General features: G+C 38.7%; 1 protein-coding gene across 1 annotated transcript in view; it reads right to left on the minus strand.

The window, feature by feature from the left end:
- Nucleotides 1-352: 352 nt before the first annotated feature.
- Nucleotides 353-19,578, minus strand: part of LOC126870835 (alkaline phosphatase-like) — a 235,543-nt gene continuing 216,317 nt past the window's right edge. The window contains exons 8-9 of the mRNA XM_050628891.1: nucleotides 15,970-16,091; nucleotides 353-10,446 (exon numbers count right to left, since the gene is read on the minus strand). Coding sequence (XP_050484848.1) covers nucleotides 10,054-10,446; nucleotides 15,970-16,091 — 515 coding nt within the window. The 3' untranslated portion in view covers nucleotides 353-10,053. The remainder of the gene's footprint in view (nucleotides 10,447-15,969; nucleotides 16,092-19,578) is intronic.

Raw genomic sequence — 19,578 nt, forward strand, 5'->3', positions numbered from 1 at the left:
GGATTACGAATCAATTATCCTGAATTAGTTGCTGGATAGATACGCAATTGAAATTAAATCGATGGTTAAGACTTTGAGAATAGAATTATAATCGGTTTCTCTAAAAGTATTTAAACTGGATATTTTAAAAACTATACAACTATATAATTTTTTTCCAACCACTAGAATATCTAATCTTGGATGGTATGCTTTTATTCATCGAAATATTTTAACAAATTTCATATTTTTATAAATCTTAGTTTTCTCTGAACTAACGAGATACGTACCCAATTTTTATTTGGCATTCATCAGGAATCCTTAAAAGAGGAAAAAAGCTGTAGGAGAAGTCAGGCAAATAAATCCAACAACGATGCACATTTCTGTAATCTCTTTTTTTTTATGAAACAATAATATACAGATATCTATAGTAAATTCCATCTGTAATAATTCGTGTCCACATTATTTACAGAAATATATTTATATTCATATTTACTTCCTTATATGTATATATATATATATAGATCGGTGAGCTCGTTTACCTATGTCGCAGTTTTGGTCTCACGGATTATCGTGCTTGTTACGATCGACATCGCGACGCTAAAACCTTAACCTTAATTCGAGTTTCGTCGAAAACGTTAAGCTAGGCTTGCACGACGACGACAATCATGTATTTCTCACGCTTTACACATACACGTACACGTACACATGCATACACCCTCTCACGCGCATCGGATAAACGTGACATGTAACAGACAATTTCAAAGAAACGTGATCAACATTTAAAGCCTGGCTTTTCTGCCTCTCTTTTTTCACCTTTTTTTTTTCTTTAACTATGAACATCGCGATCGAACGTCGTTTCCGGTTTTCATCGTTGTCGTCGAGACAGAGCCAGTGGCGTATCAAAATTTCTCGTTCCTTTCTTTCTTGATATTTTATATTTTTCATATCAGTTCGGTTAACGGTCGTGCCTCGAAGTTCTAATATGTTCGATAAAGCTACGTGTAAAGTACGAGCTCGTTAAAACGATCGTTTCTGACAGCCATGGAATCGTATTGGCAGGGAAACGAACCAGAAACGAGGACGCAATTCCTTCTCTGGTCGGGGCTCACAGTTACGAGAAACACGGAAACACGGAACGACACTTTCCTCGTGGAGCTCCTTGGTGCACCTTAATTGATAAAGTTGGTTTTCTAATCGTGTGGAATCCGAGTGAACTTTGGGTTCGCATCGTACTCTTCACGGCGATGTTCCATTCTAATCGTTGCCCTACTTTATCAACATTGTCTATTTCGTCATTATCGTTTGGGACATTATTGTCGCCTGTGAATTACGTCTTAATTTAAGTTGTCGATCGATAATTCCGCGTGATACGTTGCTCGATAACGTTGTATATGCAAATAAACTTGTGCATTATACATATATTGTGTGTATTTGCATCGTAGGGAAAGCGGCGTACAGTGGCAAACCGAACGACGTATTGAAAAGTAAAGAAGCTTATATTTTTTTTTTAATGTTTTTATAGTGCAACATCTTTCGTTAGAATATGTCTAAAGCAGATGTATAACGATTCTAATTGAATGTTATAAAAATTGCCGACCTTACAGTATGTGTACTTAGATAATTATTTTCTGCTTCGTTTGTTATTGATACTTGTCTTTTCAAACCATTTTCGTAAGAGACCCTGTAGATTTATTATTTTGAAAAGAGTACGCTTAAAGGATATCGCAGTGAGCACTTTGATTCCTCGATTATACCTGTATACCTGTAACTTCGTTGTGTAGTGGCATTGAAATTATAAAAACGACTATCTTTTTTTTGTAAGTAATCATCCTCAAACAAATATTCTACATTCTACATCAAACGATATTATTTTAATACAATATATAAATGAAGAACACTTGATAAACGACACATTGAAATAATTTTAATTCTTAAACAAACATTATTGGCCTGTGAAAATTAAACTCTTCGTTTAAATATTCATTCTCCTCTCATCCTTGAACCAACAAACCACTGGTTTATTTATTGCCCCTGTTATTATTTCTACTCACCTCTACGTTATTCTCGTATTCTTGTTTTCATTTTGATGAATATCGATACCGATATTCAATATTTAATTACCTGTAATTACGTTTCCCCGTTTCGATGCGAGATACTGAACACGAATATCGCTGAAAATTAACTATCAAATAATCAATACATCATCAATAGAGACATAGGAGCGCGTTCAACTAGCTCTTCTATCCCCTTCCCTTGGTTTCTCCAAGTGTGCAAATCTGAATGGTTCAGAGGTAGAAAGGTCGACGCCAGGCATTGTCCGTCCATAGGACATAGGAAGTTAATTAACCTTCAACGTGAAGCGTCGCTATGATTTCGTTTTCGTCGATTTCGAACGATGCCCGATCAAGAAACAATATTATACAGCCGTCCTTTTCTCATCGAGGAAGCCTTAATTGCCTACCCGCATCGATATTCGGCCAGAATTAATTTTCAGTTCACTCAAATGTATGATCTTTCACGCCTTACACCGATGAAAATGCAAATCGAACCATGGCTTTTCTTTCATACAACCTGAAATTAATTTTCAGTTTTACGTGATAGTAAACGATGAGGTAATTCTCGTTCGAAATAAAAGAAAGGAAAAGGAAGGAAGATGACGAAGGGCTTAAAGATCGTGGGTCGCTGACGACCGTTCAGTTCTATCTCGTATAATTCGATCCAATCACGAGCTCGGCCCGCTCGATTTCGTCATCTCAAAATCTTCCGACGAGTGGAATCCTACTCGAGTTTTTTCTATTTCACGTTCATCGGACCAGATTAATTTCCGAGTTTTTTCTATTTCACGTTTACCGGACCAGATCAATTTCCGAGTTAGGCCACAAAAATCGATTTTTTGCCCATCTTTGTTGAACAAAAAATTATTCGAATCGTTTAAATTCATTTGATCCTTGCTAATGGCATGATATTTGTACGAGCATGTGTCACGGAGACAGAAGAATTCATCACAGAGATGTTTAACCTCTTTCAAGGAGGCTTCACCGCCTCTAAGACAGGAAGAGTTTTTTTAAACCTTTCAAGATAGTCTTAAAATACGTCTCATGCGGTTATCTGTTATCGTTATAACTCAATGGATCGACGAGTCACCAAAATTTCATTACCTTTCGCAAGCGACATCTGTTTAAGATCCCATACTGTTTAAGATACACACGATCGTTTTACATCGATCACAAAAATTGTTTGCGCTATATTTACGGCGCGTTCTCCAACAAGAAGAAGAGGGATACGTTTATTACATGCTTTTATTAGCTTTCAAAACCGTCCTCTTATCGAATCGATGAGCAGATCGTAAGAACATGGTGGTTGTAAAACAGATCGTAACAAAAGAACCCGGCGATACTTGCAAAGTATCTGTATCCTGATCGCGCGTTGTCTTTGAACGATCACAGAAGAAACGCAAGAATATTCGTTGTCTTTCTGAACTAGTGCACGCTGGTTCACTCTCATGCTGAAAGGAACACTTTTATAGCGTGTGGCCGCTGCAAAGATCGCGCGACAAATTGCGTGGATCTGCGCGGAGCTGCCGAACGGTCCTTTCGTTTGAGCGTTTTTTATCGCTTTAAAGGTATTGGTTCCACATGGTTGCTTTTAGCGACAGCATAGGAAAAACGTAATACGTTTTCTTTTGATGAGATTTTTTAGAACTTCCTTCTATATCGCTGGAATAGTCCCACCCCAATTGCAAACTAATATTCCGTTTTAATATTTTCTACGCCTAGTCTATCCAAATTCTGTATTTTCGACAGAAAAGTCCTTGGAGTAAATTTATCGATCAGTTTCCCCGTCGCATTCTTATTTTCCTCGAAAATAAAATTTCTCAAATACGTTTAGCGGCCAATTTTTCAGAAAGGCGTTCGTTCTCGATTCGATAAGTATCCAATAATTTATCGTTCAATCCTACGACGGAGTCGAAAATTAAAAATAAAAGAGAATCGCATGAAAAGAGCGTTTAAAAGGAACATCTTCAAGATGTCAATAGGAAAGCTGCTAAACGACGCGTGCAAACGAAACGTAGCAATGGAAAGAGTTACAGGAGATGAGTTATCAAAAGAAGTTCTCAGTTTTCAGAGTTTCAATCCAACAGTGAATGCCATACTTGTACTTAACCCTTCTCCTTTTTCATCCTACACTCGTGTCATTGCAAACGTAGAATCACCATAGGGATTTTTCTTCGCTCGAATGGTTTATACATCGATGCAGCATAAGGTATTTCCACGACGAAAGATAGTTGAAAACGTTATCTTCCACTCGGATAACGAACGATATAGAGGTTCGAAGGGTAAAAGGAGCTCTAGGCTGGCTGTTCGCCTGCAATTCCCTTGATACCTCGTGGTAACGGATGAGTTTCATCAGTGAATTCCGCCCCAGTCGACTATAGGGCTGTACCTATAGTGAATAAAGATCGAAAGACTTTTAAAAAGCTACTGAAACGAATGCTCGATGTTCTCGATTTTCGAATTATTTTGCACGAACAAACATTTTCCATCGTTCTCGATTGTTGACCCGTATCGGTGATCTACGTGTATATAACGCTGATAGTTTTCTAACTATTGTTTGTCGAAATTGGCTAACTGTTCGCTTGTTGTTAGAGTTTGGCTAGTCATGTTTAAAGAAGGATAACCTGCGAACACATGTATGTTTGGCGAATGTGCTAAATTTACGTCGTGTTTGGATGCTGAGCTGCGTACTTAGTGATATTTCGCCGTATACGTGAGTTTAAAAAGAAAGAATATTTGCTCTTCCCATTTCCTCTAACGTCAACCAACCTTCTAATTCCGAGATTTATTACAACGAATGTATTCAGTTTTCTAATTCCATTTTGGTTCATTTCGGGTTTTTAACCTGGATGTTGATTATTTAAAATCTTGCAATCTTAAAATCGACATGTGTAAGCTTTATATGCGATTATTATCGCTCTTCGATATTATATGTATTAGTTAGTGCTTGATTTTTCAAATTCTACGATACTGTCTTTTAATTCTAGTTTCTCATATCCATCTTTTAACAGTAACGTTGGTTTGCTCCTCTTTTGTCATGGAAATACATGGCTATGGCGATGTAGACTCTACAGAAAGAGGAAAAAGTATTCGATGATCTACGTTAAAGTTCAAAGCTCGAGCTTATTTCGTCCTGTAGAAAATCCTACATTATCTTCTTACTTTCCATTTTTGTATTTCTGGGTTACATACGTACCACACCGTTCTCGTACAACATTCTCTTTAAAGTAAAGGAAACATAAACTCGTACAGAATTATTGAAACGTTATTTAGACTCACAATTTTTTAAATATTGAATTTAATAAAGTATAGAATATCGATAAGCGTTCGAACGTAGTGATATTTATAAATAATACCATATTGAGATAAACAACAATACAAATACCGTATGCTTTACGTTATACCGTATGTGACTATCGAGACTAATGTCACAGCTGAATCGATAGACCATATGCTTTTTATTCTTTCAGTTTTCACGTCTGCAGATACGCTGCTTATATACAATGTTGATATATGAACAGAAAAAGGATTAGCTTGGGCGTTAGGATGACACTAACAACGCTTATTATAAACGAAGAAACACGGAGAACGACAATTTTTAAGAGGATGTCAAAGCAAAAAAGCACTGGATGAAGGAGTTTGGCCCCTCTTCAAAAGTTCGGTAGCGAGCTGAAACAGTCGTTTTTCAAACTTTACAGTTACGCTCGACAAATCTCCTTTTTTTCCCCTGCTTAAAGCTTCGTTGTTAACTTCGTGAAATCTTTCTCGAAACTTCACAACCAAGTTTGTTTTTCCTTGAATGCCTGTCTATTGTTTCATCATTGTCTGCTGGTGCAGCTGTGCATAAATCTTAGCGTTTGACGTTTGCATAAACTCTACCCTAGTTTTTCGACCAAAAACTTCGTTTTGCGATAACGACCTAAGGACAACAAAGAATCCTCTAAAAAGAAAATCTTTATTTCACCGAGTATTTTATAAAGTATAGCGATTTTATCATATAGTCTCGTATAATAACAGGCAACGAACATAATTTTGAAATTTACGATGATATTAATAAGAATCTCCAGGCAATAATAACTCTCAATCGGGTTTAACGATAAACTCTAGTTAGATAACGATAATAATAACAAATGCATTCGCGAGTAATTCAGCTGGAGAAAGTTTGTAACAGCAATTTACGTCGTCTGGTTACCAGATGTCTTCGTATATGTATCTAATACATACACATCACAAAGAAACGTTCACTCGACTTTTTATCGCGACTGCAGTGTTACTAATTGAAAATTGATTAGTTTCGTCCATGTACGTTGCATTTGTGCCATGTAAGCATGCAAAAACATGATTCGTGGAATCTACGTACAAGGAACGATAAACGTTAACAAGGCAAATGAATAAAGGTAGAAGCGCTAGCGATATGTCAGAAGTTCAGGGCGAACAATTTCTTGCAGAATTAATCCTCCGTAATGAGGATTGCACTTTGACTTGAAAATTGAAATTGTACGAAATAATTTATTCGTACCAATAATTCGTTTGTAATTTGGATATAAAAATAAGAAAATGTAATCAATTTTAATTCGTTTTTCACATAAGCAAACAGAATCCAATTATAGAGGGTTAAAATAAAGTATTTGAAGCTGGGCAATTAAAATACAGAATAACAGAAATTGTATTTCCAGATATAATAAAAAATAAAGAAGAAGCGCTTATGAGCGTTTCGATTCGATCCAACAATCGTCCTCCTAACGACATATATATTTGGTTTTATAGCGTTATCTTAAAGTATCATTTGCGTTTAAAGTATTATTCGTGTATTTCATCATCGCACGAGAAATTCTTTTACGACGAATTAAACGAGACGAGCTTCGCCTCTACGAAATACCTTACCCTTCGCGATATCTTGAAAACGAATTTCCCTTGTTCTAACGTTCTTCCCTCGCAAGCAACAATTTACGCTTAGATAAACTTGTTTCATGCCAACGGTAACGATTCTGATACCAAGTCTAATGGAAAGCTGACAACAATGTTGAAAATATCCAAAGTCGAAATGAAGTTTCCGAGGAGTACGTGTATCGAGGAATTTGTAGCTGATCTCTGCAGTCGTTGAAAATAGAACGTTTCAATGAACACGTGCGACGAAAATATCGACTCTCGCGCTTTATACATTATGAAATTTTCAACAGAGTGATTCGCAATGTAGAAACACGATGATCTTATTTTTGAAAAATCTACGATTCGGCCTGCGCACAATCTCGGTGATTTTATTTCGCAATGGTACAGAGCTTATGGAAAAACATCATATTCAAATAAATCTCTCTGATATGCTGATTATAGATCGAACACCAGGTACTGATATAGATGCAAAAGTATAATAAAAGTAAAGAAAAATTGAGATCGTCGCGTGAGGACGTCTGATATATTTCAAATTTATGCAAAATCAAATTACTATGTATCTCTTTGATCGTTTAAAATATTAAAATCATTTCAGATATTTGAAATTAAAATTTACAGTTCGTAATAACGACGCATTGTCCTACCTAAATTCGAATGACGACTGTGTATTAAAGGACTTCATTTTGAAATCTCGATGGTTCAATGCCTCGAGAATCTTCTTTTCGACGTGGATAGTAATCCAGGATCAAAGTGAATCTGATTTTGCAAATGGTCGTTTGTGTCAGATTTGATCGATCGCGATTATTTTCCCCTCAATTCTTCTGGTTTTTTGCATTTCTATGGAGAACACGATCGATCTAATCACTGCTTTGATCGAAATTCGATCCAAAAAAAAAAAAAGAGACGAAGTTTGAATGTTTCCTGAAAATTCCAGATGACGAGAGATTGCTATTAAACTCGATATCACAGAACGAATTATCATACATTTGAATTAAACGCGCTTTTCTTGAGAGTCCCAGCGACTGTCGCTCGTTTTCGAATCTCAAAATTTCCATTCAAATGCTAATGAGGGGGCCCGTTATAACAGTTCCGATATTATTTGCATTTCATCTGTTTGCGGCATAACTTTACTGTTATAATGTATGTTTTCCCGAAAATTTATTTGGAAAGTCAATTTGTTCGATCAAAGACAGTTAAATCGATCTTTTGACTTTTACGTAACGTATAGCTGTAAAACAATTTCAACAAATTGAACAAACGAATTGGACACGTTTCTGCGGATCAAGTACTTTCGAAACACGATATTAGTAGAATTATCTTGAAATGTTGTTGATGATATAATTCCATTCTATCAGACAAATTTACAATCTGTTCCCACTCGTGCAAATTGTTCGACCAATTGAGATGGATTGTATTTTCAACTTCGATGGAACTAAACAATAAAAATAGTCAAAAAAGAAAAAAGAATGTATTTCCCCATGGAAATATCCATTTTATCGACCCTCCATTCTTTTCATTTTCATCGTTACAGAATTAAAATCGATGAACTAAAATTTTCATAGAACGAAACTATTCAATGAAACGATTGGCACGACCAACCGATCGATGTATTTCTTGCGATATCTGTAAGTTTATATATATATGAATAATATTCAATGTACCTCTAACCGGACAACCTCTTACCTTATAACACACCACACTTCAAAACCACTTTTCAAACTGAGAAAAAACATCGTAACGCAACGTAACGCAACATCACTCTTGTAAGAATTACTTTCACGAATTTCGAGCAACTTCCTCGACACTTTCATTCGGCGATCGCGTCCGGATCTACACGCTTGACACCCCTTTAATCGAACCGAGTCGAGTCTATCGGGAACTCTTCGCCGATCTCGGATGAAGTATCCTCGTCACGTAGCACTTGTAAACCCCATTTAGATTCTGTGAAAGCTTTGAAAGTCGGCGAAGTTCACCGAGCTGCCTTGGGATAGTCATTATCGTCGCAAATTGTCCTCTGAACTGCTTTGGATTCCCACCCTCTCACCGGGTAGCACTAAATTCTTTGCGAAATTAGGCAAGAACCGTCATTAACTGTTCGCCGAAGTGAGCAGAACCGCGACAGGGAGAGGAAGGGAGGTAGAGAGAAAGAGAGAGAAGGAGGGAGAGAGAGAAACAGACAGACAGAGAGAGAGAGAGAGAGGGAGGGAGATATAGGCGGAAAGCTTTCGCACGTCGTTCCATAGAGTCTGAAAACCTTTTGGACACACCTCCGCTCCACGACAAATTACCACTTCACGTTCCATCGTGTGTCCCCGTTTGCAAAACGCTCGACGTGAAACGTGTGACACGCCCGCTACTCGAACGGTTGGCCCATAATCTTCCAGTCGATCGTTCGACCGTTTTGGAACGTCTTCAGGATCGCGTAGTATGCGAGATCGTCTATTGACTCTTGACGCTGATTAACCGAAGGCCCCCTTCGATCCACATGGGTATACACGTTTTATGGAAGGCTGTTTCTAGGAAGAAGCAGACTCCCGGGGCTGGGATTAATCCCGTTCCCCTCGAGGTGACGTAACAACCAGTACAAGATAAGAGACAGCCCCTCGTCGTACATTAGCCATCCGTTTAATCTATACCCTGGATTTTGTGAACAGCTTCCACCGGAGAATAGGCGTTACACTCGATCGAGGGCTCGACGTATCGAGAGCCAAGTTGATAAATTATTCGCTCGTAGCCGTGCGCACGGAAATTCGAATATACATAGTCCCTGGTACTCGTTTTCCGTATCCTCCTTCACAAGCCACTTATTCTCTCGTTTTATACGCGACTTCCGCGATCATTCCCACCAAGACGAAGGAAAGAATTAATAGACCTTCGGTTTATCCTCATCCGGTTGATTCGATCGAGTTACGATTCAAAACCCAAACCAGAAGAATCTTCTTCTGCTGTTCCCTCCGCTCGAATGGTCTTTCGATGTTCGAACTTTTTAATCCCGAAATACGAGACGAGCTCGAGAGATCATTAGGATCACCTGTTGTCTTCATCCTGACAGATTATCCGAAAGCTTCCTTGGGGTGGTTCAGGTCGAACGTAACTGAGAACTATTCACCGGAAGAGGCTCTAACGGGCATTAACTCGTTCCCTCGAGCAGGCATGGTGGAATGGCAAGGATAAGGGGCAGCAGAACACTGGTTAGCGAATGGAAGCCAGCCGGTTCGAGAGACGCGCCGGATTTCGTGGGTGGATTTCTGGCCTGGTCATTCATCACATCGCTGGATATCGCGGCGCTGTTCGGCTCCGCCGAGGGACAGCTTATCGGGGCGCTCATTGTGTCGTTGCTGGATATGGAATCTCGGGAGCAGCGGCTCGCGTGGTGACCCAGACAGGAGGCGTACGAGATCGCATGAGGTATATAGCTCTGGTCGACGCTACCGGAGAACAAGACATTCGCTAGAGGACCGATGGCGAACACTGGCACGTCCTCGCCGCCGTGTGTCGCCCAGGCACGTGGTACTCCAGCCGTCTGCAATCCAAAACCAACGTTCCAGCGTTAATTGCATGGATCAGCTTCTGCGTTAATTACGTATATATTTATATATGCGCTTTGCAGTAAGAATTTTTAACACAAAATTTGGGTATTTGTAAATTTAAGAAAATGCAATGATTTATTTGCCTCGACTAATAGTCGTGAAATTTTACAACTTACGGAGCTGCCCTTTTTCATTTTAATGGCCATTTGCCAAGCGAAATAATTTATGTCGATAGCAAATTTATTTATACACCGTAATATTTCTTACTTATTGACTTGAATATCAGGCGCTTCAGTATAAAATCGCATAGTCTGAAAATTTCGCATGCAATTGAGATACCACATACGACGTGAGCGTCGATTCCTTATTGCTGAGATAAACCCGTTCGTAATCCGCGTCGAAAGGATAATCGCGGAACAGCGGCGATAAATCACGCCATAAATTTCGAGCCGGTACCGCGATTTCCCGGCGTGAACGAAATTCCAGCCGGCGGCCTCGTTACCGAAACCAAGCCTACAATTTCAAGCTTGTAATTATGATGCACGAGCAACTGATATTCTCCGCAACACCGATAGAAACCGACATTACGACGTTTCCGAAACTTCAGGCTATGCTTCTTCGATCCGTCCCGCCCTCTGGTTCCTCCTTGTTTACAACCCCCAAGAGAAACGAAAGAAATGTAGGTAAAAAGAAGGCAAAGGGAAAAGAAGAAAAAAATGTGCTTCACGAGGGTACTTTCGCGAGTACGGTCGAAATGGTCGACGAACCCCTTTAACACGTTCAATCCCCGCGATCGAATGAAAGGGTGCATCCTAGAACGTGGTGCGCGACGGGTGGAAATCTTCGCCTGTGTAGAAAACGAGCAACGCCGCTAGCTGGTACTTCTATCGAGCATACGGCGTATAAAACTTTCATCGAGCTGGAAAGGCCCGGCAGCATTACGTCTCGTCGGGAATTGAAATCGGCACGCGCGAAACTTTCGTAGAAAGTAAAGATACGTCGACACAGTTTTCTTCCGATCGTCCATCGAAGGATCCGCGGGCGATCACGAAACGCTACTTAGTTCGCCTTTTATGGAGTTGGAACTTTGCTGTCGAGTAGATATACAGCGTGGATGTGAGTAAGGGGTAAGAAGGGTGATTTGACCGTAGGGGAACGCGTGGGACGGATTAATGTTCCGTGTTCTTTCTCGTGTAAGCTGCGGAGAATCTTGCGGTAAAGATGGATCGTATAAAGGGAGATCTTGCCCGCTCGTAAAGATCATCTAGACACGATGATACGGAGCTTTGTCTTGGAAAAAGTTGGAACAAGTATCTACACTGTGTAACGATGCTTTTATATGTTTTAAGAAATTAAAGAACCAGTTTAGAAATTCTTCGTTCTCCTTGGTAATTTCTTAGCCGTGTTGTTTCCATGACACTCGTGTAAGTTACAGTTTTACTTCGTTATTTCATTGATTTATCAGATACTAATCATAGAATTATAGGTAATTTTTCTTTGACTCAGGTTGAAACTTCTCCATTTATTCCAATAATATCTCGAATTCTACAGAGGTGTTCAAGACGAATGCATCGAGACCGCTGGAATCGTTTTAAGTCCATTTCTTCCTATAGTTCTTTGCACGGAACACTTGCGTAATTTATGACAGGTTACCCGTGTGGACGACGTTGCTCTCGTAGAACGTTCTTGTCTAAGAATTCTCTAAGATTTTCCCGAAGCTTCTGGCGTTCCGGAAAGGATCGAACCGAAGGAACTCGAACACCTCGACCTATTTTGCTCCCGTTGCTCACGAAATTTCTCGTGTAACAGCTTTGCTTTATTATCCGTGTCATTGGTTTCTACTGACCGCCGCGTCTAGCGATGAGTCAAGGATTACAAGACGGAAACGTGCAATTTACCGACAGCATTATCGTTGAGTTATGATGTATCACAGTAAACGTTATTTAGACAGCGTAACGCGATACGTACAGGAGAAAAGTAACAGAAAAGAGAAAATCGATCAAAAGTCAATTTTTCATACCTGTAGTGCCAATTCTAGAATCGAATCGGATAATTATCATTGATTAATTGATTAATAAGTTATCTAATTTGTTGGATTATTTATTCAAAATCGATCGTTTATAATGAAGAACCGTATAAACAAAGTAAATTCATCGGCTTTAGCGTTTCATGAACCGAATTTGCCAATAAATTCAGGCACCGGTCAAATACAGTATTTAATTAAAAGTACGACACCAATAGGATAGCTCGTATGCGCAACACTAGGCAAAATATATTTGCCAACTGTACATGTAGCGTTATTTAAAAATCCACTTCATCGGTATATCTTTCGTTCTTTTTGACAAATATTGTATTTTCCAACATCGTTACAAGCGTAAAATACCAGTCGCTGATTGCCAAAGTATTGTTTAAATTGGTAACAAGAGAGTGAGAAAATCAAATCGTCCGCCGAAAAATTAAGCTCCTGTACGTTAAAAAAATAAATCTTCTGGGTTTTACGATAGTGGAATAAATAACAAATGAATACGTCAGCTCGCCCCATGATCCAGGAAACTCTTCGCTGAATTATACAGAGCCACCAGCTACCAGTGCACTGCGACGCTATAGGTTAGAGAAGAGAAGGTTAAAAAGCCGTCGTAAAGCGTCGAATCGAAGTAAACGGGATGGCGATCCCTTGGGAGAGCTAGCTCTCTTACGATCGTTCCGCAATAGTGGCCGAAATCTACGCGGCGCGGCGGAGTACGATATCTCATGGAATTATTGTCCGCCCGGGAGGCAAGCTTAAATATCGCACAGCTATGCAGTTGCCATCCATCATCGGACCATTCGAGTCGAACGATTCTCCAAGCACTCCATCGTCTAAAACCGTCGATCTTCGTCGATGAACGGAAATGATATTCCACGCGAAGTAAACAGAGTTATCGTGACACGGAACAGCCGCTCGACCAAATTAGCCAATCGGACCCGATCAGTTAAACGTATTATCTTCTTTAAGAGAATAAAAAATACTCGTTTGATTATTCCGTTTCGTCTTACCGAAACGAACGGGCCGGAATAAAATTGGATTTCTTATCTCAGTTGAAAAGATCGTAAAGGAAATACTCGAGTGGCAGATGATTGGATCTTAACCAGCGATTTCGTTCATCGATCCCGCGGTAACGCTACTTTTGCAACGATTTTTACTGTTAGCTGTATCTATGCGTGTAGGAATGGGGGCGTAAATAGAAATGTTCGTGGTGGATTTTTAGTGGAAGGTGAATGTGAATGGGACTTAAGAGATTCGAACGAGAAAAGAGATGTAAAGGAAGGAACAGATTTTCTGAATTGATGACCTACATCTCTCGGGATTTTTTGATTAAACGACAAAGGAGTGAAATTTTCCATTTGTCTCTGCCAGGATGGCTGCGTACATATTTGAACAAAATATGTAACTTCCGTTATTTAATTTAAAATGTAAATACGAGGAAATAATCGTATAAAATGTTGATAGAATCAGTGCAGGAAGAAAAACAAAATTCGATGCAGCTTCAAAGTAAAATAAGAGTAAAGCAAATAAACAACAAATATGTAAAATAACAGTAAAATATGCATTTTTGAATTCAAAACAACACAGCATTTCTGAATATTTTAAAATTTTCATCGGATCGATAATTCATCCAAAACATTGCGTATTTTGATATATATATATATATATATATATATATATATATATATATATATATATATATATATATATAATAATGTATAATAATCATAATAATGTATAATAATCAAGTTAGCAAGAGTTATTTAACGAGTCAATTTTCCAATCATTTTCAACTTCTATACGCAACGTACATGCCCGTCATAGAAGCCTCAAGGACGAGACTCGTAAAAATTGATTTTCCATCCCGAGACACGGGAAGAAAGTTTATAGTACGTGCTACAAATTCCGATTGCGGATCGGTTGCGATGGCAACGATTATTGCTTATCGCGTTCATGATATGATACGCGGAAAGACGATATTCCTCTGATAATAACCTGCGATATATCTAAATGAACGGTTTAATTTCGACCAATTAATTATAAAATATCTCAAACGATATCAACGAAGCTTGTGCTTATGCAACTGCGAAAGACAAGCAAACTGGAAACAAAATGAGTAATAATAAAATAACATGTTCGTCGTCAACGTGTATTTTTAATAAAATTCACGTATATTTAAAGTGGTTCAGAAAAAAAAGAACAAATATATTACGGAGGGAACGGTCACTTTAATGAACGTAAAACTCTTATAGTTCTATTCATTTTCTCTCCGCCTCTCCTTGCCATGTACTCGCCACTCGTTCCAATTTTTCTTCCTCTTCTTTTGCATAAGTCTTATGAAAACGCGCTTTATTTTTGTGAAACTGGGTTACCATTTATTTTATTAAGACTGAATCGTATTTCTTTTCTTTTTTTTTTTTTTTTTGCCACAACCAGAAACAGGCAAAGGGAAACTCGAGAACGTTTTCGTTTGAAGAACAGAATGTTTCCACGCTAATTAACGTATAATTGCACGACTCTACGTGACATTTCTTTTCGTGTTCGATCAATCGACGCTGGAAACACCCAGCCGCTGTTACGAGTAGTAAATTCGAACACGAAACTTTCAGCTGGCCGATGTGGAAATGTTAACGAACGTTACGAGAGAATGGAACGATGCTGTGGCCTGTTCGCGCGATTTTAATATTTCCAATTTTCTCCATTTTGTAACGATCATTCTAGTTAGTCCGTGTGACATATCCGAAGAATTAAACCAACAGCCGATGCTGGAGAGCGCCGGATATGCGTTTAATATCGCGAAACTGGGATGCTTTCACGAATACGTCCAACGAAATAGAATTGCTTTTTTAAATAGAATTTATTATCTGGGATTGAAGCCGTCTACTGGTTGATTTACAACACGAACGTTACGCGTGATAAAGCTTTCAATACCGTATTTCACCGTGGAGTACTATACCGTACCGTACTTTCCTATGAATATCGTACTACAACGCGATAAACAAAAACCTTCTTTTCAGACTGTCTCAAACTTCGTCCTTTTACTCTATCTTTAATTAAGATCTGCTACAAAAGTAAGTTCCGTAAGTTCCTTTGCACTCGCGAGAAGTTTCTCGCTTTAAATCACTCTTCGATAACAAAAGACTCGAATTTACAATACGTACCGACTATACACATTTCAAGAATATTTAAGTAAAAGAGATCACCGACTCGTGGTTAGATTAAAAGTTATCAGGTCGGAAAACCAACCGATCGTCGGTGACCATTGAGTCTCGAAAACGGAAATGTGAATAAGAGGATGAAAGTGGGAACGAGGACGATGGAGGACGGAATATATGAAGTTCGAAAGAGTTCCATCGAATATTTCGCGAATGAACCCCTCGACAAAGCGTGATGGATTTTTAAACGTGCCCTCGATATTTCAGCGCGATCATTTTCCGATCCAATAAACAGACGCGATATCTTTGCGAGAATATGAGCCGGCCGTTTTTACCTGAATGGAATCCTTGCCAGCTTCTCGTAAAATATTCCTCGGCTGCGTGTACCCAGGTCCGTTGCTGTACAATAACGTTGTATACGGTTGTCCATCAAGATCCGACACCTTGCTGTCAGAACCTGAAGCAAAAAAGGACATGCGATCGACTCATCAATCAAAGCTACGTATAGAAACCGAGCGTTGTACATCGAGCACCGACCGATTAAAAGAAGTACCCGGCTGGGTATCATTAAGTCGTTATTTCACGGAAAATCAACGTTCCTAGTTAAGGATTAGCGAGAACAATGAGATATCCTGGCTTTTTATTCGCGCCAGAGAACTCGATCACTTTTAACGACGTTGTTTGCCCGAGTGATGGATAGTTGCAATTTAGTTTCACGAATGATGAATGCTGAAAGCAAACCTAGCCGAAATCCATCAGGCATATAGAAAATGCGAACTTACTCGTCAAGGTAAATGAGTATCAACTTCGATAACGTTCTATTGTTAAAGTATAGAATTTCATTTCGTTTCACTTTGATCAATATTTCTACTCATCTTCTTAGCTCTTTCAAACTCGATAACAATTTTAATCCAGGATCGTGAGCACGGCACTCTGCAAAACAAGTAGAAGTACACGATAAAACATCCCAAACATTTTCAGTCGCAAATTCACAAAGCGAGATTCTGCAAATACTTTGGGCTCGAGCTCTTTCTCCAGGGCCTGTCTGTTAGTTAACTTAATTTAATGTAGTTGGTAATTATTAATATTCGCTGTAAATTTATTCATAACCGTGTTAGCTGTAATACGACAATAGACAAGAAATGAGTGGAAGAACAGGATGTTTCTTGATTTTACAAAATCGTGGAACAAAAGGAGACAGTATATGGTTCTGCACAAAGCCGACACAGAGGCGGAGAAGCGAAGAGATCGAAGAACACCGATAGAACGCTACATGGAGTTTAGTCGAAGCTATGTTAAAACATTCCGAACGTTCCCGGCGTCGAATCCTCTTGAACAACAGCCGATCTCCGCATCAAACACTTTAATCATCCGCCGTGAACCGCGGCGAACGATGAAAAGAATTCCATCGGGAATTCTGCAGGCGCGATCACGTCAGGAATTAAAGGCTGTTTAAACTGCTATCTTCGCGAAACTAGAATGGCCACCGCAAAACACATTAATTGTTGAAAAGAACCGAGACCGACGTTTCATGAATAAGTGGTTCAGTTTCGAACAAACGGGACAAAAAGAAGAAAATACGAAAGGCAAGGAGTTAGAGAGGAAGAAGACGTAGCGAGCAGGAGAACCGGAAGAATAGACTTCAGGTCCATAGCCGCTGGTGAATATGTTTTATTCAAAAGTGTTCTTCATCTCCCTCTTTCTGCTACTTGAGCAGGAATCTTGGAAAAAATAATAGATGATACCATTGCCGTTTCACGCTATCCGTCGTTTAACAATGTATAATTTCGCCGTTTATTCGCCGTGTAAATATAGCAGCACTCGCATTAAACGCATTAACCGCTTTCCTTTAAAGATCGTGCGAACAACGCCCACCTCCGCGTTCAACTGTCCGCGCACAAAGCATTATACATGTGGCATTATAAACACAGGTTTAGCCGGCTAATGGTACTCGGTAAAGAGAACAAATTCCAAGGGTATTTATACAAATTTTATCACCGATTCTCGCAATCGTTTGTTACTTGTTCCCAGAGTACTCTCGAAATTACCGTGATATCTTTCTGGAGAGCCGGCTTTTTTCACTTTCTGTTTAATAGGAATCTTTTATGCAAAGAAAATATTACTCAGGTATACGTTTCGCTATTCTAACATTTTGGAGTAAAGGTTGTATTGTTTCTCGTAATTCTTCAGAATTCACTTTAGTTTTGTTTCGTGGCTCGATCTTTTACAAATGATATTCGTCGCTTTTTTGCGTCTCAAATAGATATTTTCAATTCTTCATACGCGTACCGTCAGATTCAAATCGGTCATTATAAAACATTACGTTTTAAACGTAACATTAACGTTAAACGTTACATTAAAACGTTCATACCGCTATTGTTCTACATGACTCCGGAAGAAAAATAACCCAATTTTGAGCGTAGAATTGTTTATTCGATATGATGGAAAGGATGATTGGTGGAAAAGCAGATCAGAATTATGGTAGATAACACACATTACGCACGCGTTCGTTTCATACGCGGTAATCTTTATTAATCGATCCTTTAAATAATACCGTTCGAGGCTAATTGTTCGAAAGGAATGCGGTCACGGGATAAAGCGTAAAAAGCTTCGAAACAGTCTGTTCGAGACTCCTTCTTTATTCTTCCCGGCTAAATGGGCCGTGGTTAGTTTTAGCTGCTTGTTATTTAATTATGCGCAATTAGTCCGTTTACTCGTGCCATTCAGTCGAAATAAAATTGAGTTTAAAACGCTTCAGGTGTTTCTCTTTGAACTCCATGTTCCTTTCTCTCTACCGCGTGTAATGGCTCGTTCGTTGAGTATTGAAAAAGCATTACTTCGCGCTCCATCGTTGTAAATGCAACCTACTACAAAAGGTATTGATGTGTTAATGCCGCGTCGTTATATGTACATATCTGTATCACATCTATATCTCTTGCACATAGAAAAATGCATCGCAATTACAAAGTATACGTGACACCGATGAAACGATGACAACCATCAAACTTTCTCGTCCTCTATTTACATTTAAATATTTTGATAAACAACGACGCTTTCTACGGTAATGAAATATTGAAAATCAATCACGTCTAGCGATATAATACAATTTTTAACAAATTATTTTTCAATTTATCGTACATTTTAATACAACCTGGCGCTTTATGCTATGAAACGCTGAAGGCTAAAATTGTATAAATATTTAAACGATACAAATTATTCAGGAAACAAACTACAAAGAAACGTTGCTGCTTTTTATTACATAATAATTATTTTTAATTAATGAATAATTAAATAATATTTCGTTTAATAAATACGTCCACAATGTGTCGTTAAAATCATAAACGAAACATTTTGTTTATAAAGAAAATCGAATCATCGAAAAGAATGGCTTCCGTGTTTCTCGTTTTGAAGCCACGTCTAAATAGAGGAGAAACGTTCGCAGCTCATAATCTGCAGCTCGAATCGCAGTCGAGCAAATTAAACGGTAGAATCGTTTTCAGAGTTAAGAGCCTCTACGCCGTTCTCGATGCCACGTCAACTCGAGGGTACACGGAAGTATCTTCCACAACGTCGACGTCTTGTAAATTGAAGAGCCTATCCTGGATGATTGGACTCGTCTCTTCCGATTTAGGTATTCTTTCATGAATGAAAATACAATTTCATCGTGAATGCCGTCAAGAATGAACAGTGCAGCTTTATTCTCCTTATATGGAATTAATTGAAACGATTGCCATTTCGCGGTAATGAATTCTCGACGTAGCTACTTTAATCGTGGTTAATCGTGGTGCTTGCGTTTCGCGAAGATGATCGATAATTTCGTTTGATATTAGATAACTTTATATATCGATAAAAAATCCCGTATAAATTGCGAAATTTAGCATTAGAGTTAGCATTATCGGAGAGTTTAGTAGAAACCAAAGTACCTTTCAACTTTAACATATTCC

This window comes from Bombus huntii, chromosome 11 (assembly GCF_024542735.1).
Source record: "Bombus huntii isolate Logan2020A chromosome 11, iyBomHunt1.1, whole genome shotgun sequence".
NCBI lineage: Eukaryota > Metazoa > Arthropoda > Insecta > Hymenoptera > Apidae > Bombus > Bombus huntii.